The following is an 11446-nucleotide window of genomic DNA, read 5'->3' as shown; positions in this document are numbered from 1 at the left end:
GGCCTGACTGCATTCTAAATAATTGTGGCCGCCAGGGGTTCACGGCAAATTGTTTTGGCTAAAATCCTCCCTCTAAAACGACAATCATTTTGTGTAAATTCGCTAGACCGGTTTACTCCAAATGACTTGGGCAAGCATTCCACGTATACGAACTCTGGCGGAACAGCACTAGAGTGAAGTCGGGTCTTGAAGAAAAAGTCGTTAATGAGTGAACTTGTATTACCTTCCATCAAAATTTCAATTTTGGATTAGCTTATCTATTTCTAGATAACGCTTTGTTTAAGTTTATCAGTTTATCGCGAAAACCAAACATGTGGCAAACGCTTGTTTAACGCGTGCCTAATTTTTTGTCGTAATAACGAAATGTTGACGCGGAAATTTTTCAACCTAACCAATGGCCTTGACTTCGTTAGGTATTGAGAAAAATTGCAATGCGTTATCAATAAAAAAATAAAAAAAAACCTGAACGTTTCAATTTACCCTCTGTCATTTGCTCGTAACATCTCTTATAATACAACTATAAGCAAATAACCGTTTAAAACATTTATTGTTTTTTTAAAAAACACAATTAACTAAATTGTATTCAATTAAATCCTCCTAATTTAATTCAAGTTTTTTGCGTGACAGACTTAAGTTCCAGTCAAGTCGATTTCCACAAACGACTTGAGTCTTGTCAAGTTGTTTGAAAACAGCACATCAGTGCGGTGCTTTGCAACCGGTGTGCCGCGCGACACACTGGTGTGCCGTGAGACCATGCCAGATGTGCCGCGACGTTGCCACGAGGATTTTACTTGCGTCTTCAAGGGTAGTTTTAAGTTTTGAAAAATAGAAATTAACACGAGAATTGTAGTCACACAAAGGCAGTCATTTCGAACTTATGCCGTAATCCAATGGTAACTTTAAGAACTCTCCTTTTGATTTAATTTTTTGGAAAGCTATGTTACGTTTACGTATGAATATACAGCAATTGTTTTTGAAAGTTGGTACCAGCGTGATTTTTATCATAAGCTTGAAAACCATAAAATATCATTGTAAATGTATTATCGACATTTTTTAATTGCTTAAACCAATTGGGAGAAAAAACTGAAGCACAATTGTCAGGTTTCATTTTTCAGAATATTCTATTAAAATATTCTCTGTTCAACTATTTCTGGGGGTGAAATTTTTGGACTTTGTCCGGGTGGAGATAATTTAGGAAGAGAGTAAAACCGCAAAATCAGAAGATAAGAGAATGTAATTTGTCAAATTATCGACTCCTTCGGCGCGTTTAATCATAATCTCTCCCTTTTCCTCAGGTTACCTAGAATATTGTATTAAAACTAAAAATCGTTGACTTTCTAAAATTATTTTACTGCTTTAAATATTTAGTACTTGTCACACTTATTTTTTGAATATGTCAAACTAAGTAATTCTGTTTTTAGAGAGAGTTATTTTATTAACAGATCATTAAAAAGCCTTGCAAATAGATTAAGTGTATTCACCGAAATAAGGAGGACCATTTACGTTTCATTTCTTTTACAAAATTAACACATTATTAACCAGTGCAAAAAGCATTCACGTACAAACCATATCCTGGTACCGAAACCAAACAGTTGAAACGATTAATAGTTACACCTACATTCTGGTGGATTGCAACACGGTTGAAGTTCGTCAATTGTATCGCCATACAGACCTGGAACATATTCAATGGAATCGCGATGCTTTGCTATCAACTCGTTAACACGCTCCAGTGTGCCAATATGCTGGGCCGGATCAAGTGGGTATCTTTCACTAGGATCAGAGTCCATGTCGTAGATCAATGGCGGGTCATGAGTAATTACCTCATCGCAGTTACTGAATTCAATGCGAAATTCTTGCGGAACACCGTTATTTTCTTGGCAAGCGGCCACCGCGTCATCAAGCAAAGACAAGTCTTGCGTGTAGAAATGGAGCTGCAAAACCACAACCACTCGTTAAGAGAGGGTTGTTTAAAAATGTTACGGTCTCTACTTGTTCTGGAAATTGTACTGTCACATGAGGTGACAGACTTTTATGTGTCCTTGGTGCTTTAAAGGGCTTTTCAAGTCATTGGTTAATAAACTTTTATGCAAAAATTTTGCTAATAAAACTTTCGACAACATGTGCACAGTGGATGGCTGGTTTGTTTAAGGTGACATTGTGATTTCAGAGCAGCTGTTGTTCCTTATCTAATTGCGCTATTTTTTATGTTTTTTAAAGCGCTCCATTATAGTGACCAAAAAAGAAAAAAGGGTTCCAAAAGGTAAACAAAAATTGGGAATTATGTGGTGTTCATTGATCTTGAAAAAAAGTTAAATATAAGCTCGAGAGAATAGCATTTATCTCGTTGGTTAAGTTAAAAAAGAAAAGTTTTCAATTTTTCAACCTGTAATATTGTTACTTTTGTAAATTTTACAATTTTAAAGGACAGCAGCCTAACTGGTGTATTGCATTCTGTAAGCGTTTACATTTTTCTAGTATCCAGTACTGATTTATCTTGAAGCGTCCGAAAGGACAGTCATCAATTATGTCAAATGTCGCTGGCAATTAACGACGTTATAAGCGTTCACAGTTTTTCTGATATGTATGACCGTTTACCTTGTAACGCCCGAAGCGCACAGCCATCAATCTGTTGCTGCAGTAAAGGTGCAAAATCTCATGCGTTGGCTCAACTTTGCCTTGTACATTTTCTTGTAAGTTTTGTCCAAGCAAAACGTGGTCGAAGCGAGCCCCGTCCAGTACTGCTTTGGATCCTTCGTTTATACCTGAATAGATTTAAATACATGTTGGAAATAAACAGAGCAACGTACCATGGTGCAGCAATGTTTCTGTCGATAATTCCTCATAAGTATAGGGTGATTAACTTTGACCTAATAAAACAAAACTTTGACCAAAAAAATTAAAATTTTGACCTAAAACTATATTTGTTTGACAAAATCTTGACCTATAATTAGAAATATATTGATTTAAACAACACATTGTTTGTTTTTCAAAGTACCGTACTGCATTTGTGTCTTGGCGTCGTCAACCAAACGTTTTTGATATTTTACTGACTAGCGGTCGAACGCAAATCAATTATCTTTCGGCTTTATGCAAAATCGATGAAAATGCTTAATTGATACTTTTGTCATTCAAAAACAAAAACAACATGCTGATTATTTATAAAGAAAATATTGTGTAAACTGTAAACAGTTGAAAAACAACGTAAAAATAATTGCAGTAAATTACCAAGAACCTAGTTATCGAAATAGGAAATGGAATAATCGCGAATCAAAAGCGAAAAAAGGCACCAAATACAGTTCAATACATTTGTACGATAAACTAAGCCTGGGTGGGTAATTCTGCAAGCTCGCGTATACCGTATTGCTGTAATGAAGGTATAATACAGTGAAAGTGTCATTGAATTTAACTCAAAACTAAATTGTTTTGATAAAATTTTAACTGTACAGCAATTACAAAAAGCTGACTATATATTTTTTTTTAATTTTGTAAACAATTTATGTGTCATTTTTGACTTAAAATAATTTTGACAAATTTTGACCTAACGTGTAAATTTTTACAAAATTTTGATGGTCACCTGCGGTTTTATACACATACCTGCCAAGTGTAGAAGGGTTGGGAAAATGTCCATTGTGCTCAAGATCTCGTCGCTCACTGTACCAGGTTTGATGGTGCCTGGCCACCATGCAATAGCAGGAACACGCATACCGCCGTCCCATGTTGTGAACTTTGTTCCTTGAAAATAGAAAAACACAGTCTGGAAAATCTTTAAAATGCGACTAATACATGTTAGTCCGGAGCAGGTTGTATAGGAATAAAGCAAAACCCCGTCGTAATAAGACTTAAACGGTCAGAAGAAGGTCTAAAAACTGTTTCCAGAACCACAAAAACATCTCTAACTTCTTCAAAACCACGACGTCGTTTAAACTGGACGCCCAATGGTCGTTACCAAAACGTTGATACATAAACCGGTGGTTCCCAATCATCCTTGGCCCTTTTACACTTAGTAATAATCTCGAAAGGTCCGTAACTATCTCCGAGAGTATAAAGGTCGCAAAATAGGCTAGTTCTATAGGTTAACCGCTCTAAGAAGAACTTATTGGATTTTATATATCATTTTTAGGTAATAATTTGGATATAAATAAATGACAAAAAGTTCGTCATAATGGCGATATACTACATTTAGCTGTTGAGTGTTTAAAATTGGCTTGTCATATCTTTTCCAAATTTCATCCAATCGAAATATCCCGTTCGGGATTATAACCTACAGATTGGGCAACATCGATCCAAAAATAAAGACCTTTAGAGTACTTTAAGATATGTGATTGTCAGGCGCTCTGCGTTTATACGTAGAAAGACTACAATGAACTGATTTATGCCGCAAAATGACAAAACAAGATCACAACAAATATTTATCAAAGCTCTAATTTCGACCAGCCAATGCCTTTGCCATCATGAGAAATATTAGAAAAATAATTATTGGTGGGCAAGGAGAAAAAACATGAAAAATCGGGGTTTCAATTTCGCCGCCTAATCTTACCCTTAAGGTGACCCGCTGAGCCGCCGTGAAGACACAACTCAATTTGCGGACCGTTGTCAGAAACAAAGAGCACTAAAGTGTTCTGGTCCAATTGCAGGTCTCTCAGCTTTGTCACCACACTTTCCACCGCCCAAGCCATCTCGTTTATCTGGTCGCCGTAAATACCTGGACAAACAAAATTGTTGTAAGTCACCGAAATGATTCTTTCGTCAATTTTTCAGCTTGATTTCTACTTGGGATCGTGCTTGTTAAAGGATAAAACATAGCAGGTTGAAACTTTTTAGGTTCCACAAACTGCTGAAGTAAAGTTTAACCCGATTAAATTATTTTGGCCAATCTATAAGACCTCGATTGGACTTGTTGCAGAACTGTTCCGAGCAGATCATAGAGACATGAGGTTGTGGCATGGACAGGTAGAGGAAGAAAGGCCGATTCCGGCTTTCATCGATAAAATCTAGGGCGTCGTCAACAATTCGTTCAGTGAGCTTTTCCTTATGAATCGGTTGCTCGATAAACGACTTGTTTCTAAAAAGGAAACACCTTTCCGCCATTTCGGCCACCGAAAACTGCATCCAAAAACATAAACAATTCTGTTGAAGTATTTTTGTGAAATGTCGATTAAAAAAGGTATTTGTCTAATTGAAATATATCAAAATAACAAACTCCAAGTCATTTTAAAACCTTGACTTAATTAAACTCGATTCATATGATTTTTATTAAGGCCATTGTAACGCTAAATCAGTCTTACGGAATGGAAGTATTAATTTTTACAATCTTTGTAAAACACTTTACCTGATTTGGATCGCACGTCCACGATAACGTGTAAGGCAAGTTTGTTCCAACGTAATCGAATCCATGATGGATTGGGAGATGGTTTCCATCGTTGACGGTATGCTCGTTTATTCCTATATGTAATAATAAATAAAATCATAAATAACGTTATACAGACGCCTGGAAATGATTTACTGCTCTCTAAATCGGCATTTTTAGGCGTTACACATACCCAGATGCCACTTTCCAACCATTCCAGTGGCATAACCATGTTCCTTTAATGCTTCAGCTAATGTCGTCTCGCTCTTAGGAAGGCCAGTAGAATACGAGGTAAGAAATACTCTTTTGCCATTGGGTCCGTAAACCCCGGTTCTTATGGGCAACCTTCCTGTAGTACGTAATATAATATATTCAGTCGTACAATGAATGTCATTAAATAGTTGATAAACAAATGCAGTTTTTACCCGTCAGTAAACTTGCTCTGCTCGGTGAACAAACGGATGAAGCGGAATACCACTGGGTAAAACGCATGCCTTCGTCTGCCAGAATATCGATCGGTCCCCTTTCCTGGGTGGGGTGGCCGTAACTTTGTATGTCACCGTAGCCCATATCGTCGGCAAAGATAACAACAAAATTTGGCTTGTTCGCTTTGCCAATGCCAAAACATGTTAGCGAAAGCGTTACAATGAGGACAAGACAGCTGTTGTACAACATCGCTAAACCGTGCCTACACAAGTGTAGAAAAGTAATACAGGTTGTGTCAAAATTGTGTCGGTCAACGTTGCTTTAAGATTTTGCTAAACTATTTCTGCTTTCCCGAATTATTTAAAAATGTCTACAGCGGTTGCAATATACCTCTGTAAAATGCGGCACAGTCTATCGCCTAACTTCTTCAAATTTATAATCTACCACGCGGTAAAAATAGCAGGATGCTTACAGCAAAACAATTTGAACTTGGCTAAGATATTGGATACCACGAACAATGTCTTTGACGTAAAAGAACTACGGTTAATAATTAAACCTCTTTATCCCCAACTTCAAAAATAATTTTTTAATCATATTTTCTTTTTGAGATAACGTCTCTGTTTGAGAGTAAAACACGCTTGTCAGGGTAGCGTTCAAGTGCGTCATAGCACAAAATAAGTGGCCTAACAAATTTTGTGATAATGCTAATTACCGCAGAACAAACATCACATATTACGTCGTAATTCTTGCCTAAAAGAGAGTATCCGGCAGACCTGGGAAAGCCAAGGTCTGCGGGCCTAGCACGGCGTATATGAGGGTCGACAATCCCTGGTACGCTGATTTTTAAGGACGCGCCAAATGATTCAACGCGCAATGCGCATGTTATACCACCTGATGAAAGTGCAACTATTACATCATTACCACCTCGTTAACATTATTATAACCTCAGTAGCGCTAACTAAATGGTTGCACCCATTTCCAACTCGATTTGCAGTGTTCGTGTCACAAATTTATGTTTTAATTGTTTTGTTGAACATTAATTTTTGTTAGCGTTAAATTTGTTGTTTACGACCGTTTGTATTACGTCACAATGCCCTAAAAGTGGCATGGTGTTTACTACGTTAAACGTGCTTTTTTCAGCAGGGTTGGGGTATATTCACATAATTTACCTTACAAAATTAGGTTTTATTCCATCTTCCAAGATACGTAAATTAGATGTCAGATCATTGGTAAATTAGCAGATCACAACAGGGCTGCGGAGTCGAACTCGGGACCCGAGTAAGACTAGGTAAAACTACCCGAGTCCGACGTGTGCGCATGCAAATTTCGAAACTGATAAAGCAGCAAACTGCAAATTGTTAAGGTGGAATGGCATATGGTAGCATATTTTCTATGAGCCCTTTGAGTGGATTGCTGAATATCCATCTTAAATTAGTTACGTAAAAGGGTGAAATACAGGCTGTAGAGTCGGACTCAGATTAGGGACTCCGAAATCGCACATTTGGCCGGAATCGGGTTGTTTTTAGCTGACTCCACAGCCCTGGTTGCCAGTGCAAAACCAAACATAGAAAAAAGTTTGGCACACGAGTTGTTGATATTTTAACTTTATTCATAAACTGTCACACTGCATATGAAAGGTTGCCGACCCCTGGCCTATACCATTCGAAATCTTTTATTTAATGTAATCTTTTTTGTTCTGAATTTAGTTAACGGAATCTTTCTTGTTTTGTCCGAATCTATAACGTGTTTGAAATGTTGGCTAAGTATTGAAAGTTACATAGTTTTTCTAAATTAAACCTTCGAACAACATTAACGCCCTATATGTTTTATTCCGGCAAAGTTTAACGTGATTTTTCAACAATGCCATCAGGTGGCGGAAAGACCCAACAACTTTTTTTTGTTTTACTTATCTTTATAAATTCCTTTATATCTAGAAATTTAGGGGGGTTGCTTTTTTATGTTGTTAAGTGTAACGTTAGCTCAAAACCTTCTGTTCGCCTGTATTTACCAGCTTGTCAAAACAATGCCTTTGTTTTAAGTTGTGGGATTTCCAAATTTGGCAAGATTGGACGTGGTTTGTCTGGCTTTCCCAACCTTTAGTCTAGAATCTAGATCACTCTTTAGAAGTTCCAAAACCTTTGCCTGACAAATCTCACCGAAAATTAATTAATTCCTGCTTATATCCACCAAAAAAGTTTATACGAAGTGGTTGTTTTTCTTCAAACAAATTAGGCCTTTAAAAAAGGTTTTTGAAGTGTTCTTCGTACTGTTTGACTACGGTACAGATTATTTTAACGAAATGCCATACTTTTAATCTGATGGCAGAGTTACAGTAAAAAAATTATAACTCTGAAGCATCACATGTCATACCAAGAAACGTCACATGTCATAGACTACTGTAGTACAAACATTCCCGAGCATTTACAAAAAGTTGATTGCAAAGAACGGGATTTAGTGTGGTGCAACAAATAAGCACTATTTAAGATCATAAAGCTATTTTAAAGGTTTGCTGGAACATATTCGGCCCGCCAAGCACTTTAATCCGACCACGGCTTGTTTTTCTTAAAAATACATATAAGCTAAGCAAAAAACAGGGCGAGTTTATACGTCTGATTGTATCGTAAATACTATTTCCAGAGACAGATCTAGTCATGACATATACCGCCAAACCACCCGATCCGTTAGAAATCAGTGCATTTATAAGCAGAAAAGTCTAGACTTTTAGACCTTGAGGTCCTGGCAATGCACTGATTTGGACCTTTAGGTAAACTCCCGGCGAAGATAAATTAAAAATATTCATTAAAAGTTCAGAAAAGATAACAAAAAATGTGAGATAGGATTAATAACACTTGACCCACCTAAACCCTAACGCTAACCCGAATCCTAACCCAAATAATGTGCGTTATTTTAATAATTCTTTAAATGCTGGGGAAAAAAGCCCAAACTCGGATGGTTTCTCGTCCATTGCATTTAAGATTATTACGTCACAAATTGAGGTATTGGGGCCTGAAGCGTTATAATTATTAAATTATCGCGAATTATTTGGGTTAGGGCGCTGGTTAGCGTTTGGGTTTGGTTGGGTCAAGTATTGTTAAACTTAATCTTTTTATGCACATTTGTTAATGCAAATTAGTGCATTGTCCAAGACCTCAAAGTCTAAAAGTCGGACTTTTTGATCCTTTGAATGCACTGATTGTCGTAGACCTTTTTGCTTACAACTGCACTGATTTCTGACGGATGGGGTGGCCAAACTTTATTTTTATCGTGTTTTGAATACTAAATTGGAAATTGTTTTCGCGAGTATGTTCAACACGATTTTTTCTCATGCTTTTATAAAACTTTGTCCCTCTTTCAAAGAATAGTTTAAACATACAGGCCAATACAGTAGTTTAAATTGTGTTAAACTAAACCTGTTTCGCTTTCTCGCGGTAGGAATCCGTACTTCAGATGTGCATACATTAATACAACCTGGGTTGCACTCGCACTTCTAACATTTGACGCTGCACACCCGAGATAGATAAAAAGTGCTGTAATGTGCAGACTTATCTGACAGTATCACAGCTTGTATAACATAGACCAGGGGTGGGCAAACTGCGGCTCTTCGGCATGTTTTTTGTGGCTCTTCTAGTTGAATCGTAAAATTCCAAAAAATTGTAAAGGTTACCAAGAGTACCGTTTATAAACGTTTCTCCCTTTTTTTCTTTATTTAGGCCAGCATTTTGTTTGACGTAACACTGTAACACAAGACATAGAGTCCGAATAGTTAGTTAACAAACGACTGATATTAATAAATAATATTCGTGTTGTTTTGCTATTAGCGTTTGGTTATATAACAATTCTGTTATTTTAGCGGCTGATCTTGCATTATTTATCGTTTTTGTATTGAAATAAATTTGAGGCTCCTTGGTACTTGTATTTTCTGCAAATGGCTCTACCATTGAATACATTTGCCCACACTTGACATAGACCAATTCAGAAACCTTTTCATATTCTACGAACGAGGTTTGTCACTATAATCAATAATAAGTATACAAGGCTTTCAAAAGTGACATTTGAGAAAATTCATACAGATGTTTTTTTGTGAAAAAGCAAGACGCCTTCAATTGGTCGCAGGTAAACTAGTCCTATACTTGTATTTGAATGGTTTGGGCCCTACCGGTTGAATTTCGCGACGCTTTTAGTCTTATTGGATTAAAGCCGTTAAATAAAATATATTAAAAAAAACATTGTGCAAAAGCAAATGTTAAAAAGGAAGCGTTTATAAAATTTTATCTTTTCACGAATTATACTACGTGAAACACGTTACAGTAACATTTTTTTGTTTTACATAACACAAGTTAGCCCACAAATATTATCATAAAATGTACTGTTTAAGCTTTTATATATATATCAGGGTATACTAGCAAAAAAAGACCAAGTACGTTATTTTCTCCTTTACGTATAGTTTGTTAACTGTCAACAGCCACACATAACAAATTAACAACTTATAGGCAAGTTGTGATGTCCGTGCAAGTTGTGATGTCACATAAAAAGCAGCTGGTAGCCGAGTCACTCGTTTTTCTAAGCCTGTAGCCCTACGCAATATCGTTTTATGAACCTGTGAAATTGCTAACAGCACTCCATTAATATTCAAGGGTAAAAGGAAATAAAATAACGGGCAATGTAAAGTACATAAAACAAGCAACTGTGTAGATTTTAGCGAAATTGATTGTGTTAATTTTACATACCTGTGACTACAGAGTCGGTTGGCTGTATTTACACCTACGTTTATGTTAATATCGTTACTATTTATTATTATGAGAATCTCAAAAGCATAAGGGCATTGAATTTTGTTCAGCGAATCCCCCATTGTGAATAACAATTGGCCTTTGTCTAATTATCGTGAAATATTTTCGTTTCCTTTTAGTTAAATTAGACGCGTTTTAAACTTTCAATCACTTTATTCACTATACCAGTCTGCTTTAATAGGCAACAAGTAATAAGTTTAGTCATTACCAACATATTTTTTATTTTAAAAAGTTTCGTTTTTTGCGGCACAGTTATAAATAATTGATCTTCGTGAGAAGAACTTTAAAAGCCTAATTTAAAGGAAGGGGCAGTTGTATTTTGAAAACATGTGCCAAATAAAAAATGTTGGTGTGTAACATATAAAATAAATTACGTTGAGCAAGATACAGTATTTGTACATGTGAAATGGCGTAGTTTTAATCATTTCTGCCCATGTGTAAGATGTGACTCTATGCGGTTAACTGTAGGCTACACAGTATGTAGCTCTTGGTCGCTCCCTGGTTGGCCACTTAGTTAAATGTAAAATTGGTTGCCGTGCTTTCGTTTAGCGATATGGTTGTGGCATACGCTTGTATAACTGTACTGTTTACAGGATGTCCTTGTAGTAGATTTAGAACATATCAGTGTCTTATTTAAAGGATTGTACGCTATCACCGTCTTGTTAATAAAAAAAAATAGACATAATTCTTTATAATGTACGTGTTAATGTAGGTAGCCTTTCTTTTAATATAGTTCTTAAATTACAAGATAACAATGTTATTACACTTTTTAATACTTTTAGTCTCAGCCAGTGTAGCGATGGGGGGTAGTTTTCTATCTTACCCCACTGCGTTTCCCAACTTACGTCACAATGCACGTGACCAGCACCCGAACCAAGCGGTATCG

At 36.4% G+C, this 11446-nt stretch overlaps 1 protein-coding gene across 1 annotated transcript; it reads right to left on the bottom strand.

Moving 5' to 3' along the window:
- Positions 1-1601: 1601 nt before the first annotated feature.
- Positions 1602-6022, bottom strand: LOC146145338 (arylsulfatase-like). The gene is made up of 8 exons (XM_083390535.1): positions 5773-6022; positions 5541-5696; positions 5330-5442; positions 4884-5103; positions 4538-4702; positions 3595-3732; positions 2596-2762; positions 1602-1931 (listed from the first exon to the last, which is right to left on the bottom strand). Exons 1-8 carry the CDS (start codon positions 6020-6022, stop codon positions 1602-1604), a joined length of 1539 nt encoding a protein of 512 aa, XP_083246661.1.
- Positions 6023-11446: the final 5424 nt, after the last annotated feature.

The sequence above is a fragment of the Ascidiella aspersa genome, chromosome 5 (genome assembly GCF_963924565.1).
Source record: "Ascidiella aspersa chromosome 5, kaAscAspe10.2, whole genome shotgun sequence".
Taxonomy (NCBI): Eukaryota; Metazoa; Chordata; class Ascidiacea; order Phlebobranchia; family Ascidiidae; genus Ascidiella; species Ascidiella aspersa.
This window is presented reverse-complemented; position numbering and strand designations above follow the sequence as displayed.

Bases quoted from the DNA above. Each gene is read 5' to 3' on its own strand.
- LOC146145338 (XM_083390535.1), bottom strand. From the start codon at position 6,022: ATGTTGTACAACAGCTGTCTTGTCCTCATTGTAACGCTTTCGCTAACA. The intron at 2,763-3,594 runs GTATGTGTATAA...AAATCTATTCAG, and splicing joins AACCCTTCTACACTTGGCAG to GTATAAACGAAGGATCCAAA. The intron at 1,932-2,595 runs GTAAACGGTCAT...GTGGTTTTGCAG, and splicing joins TGCGCTTCGGGCGTTACAAG to CTCCATTTCTACACGCAAGA.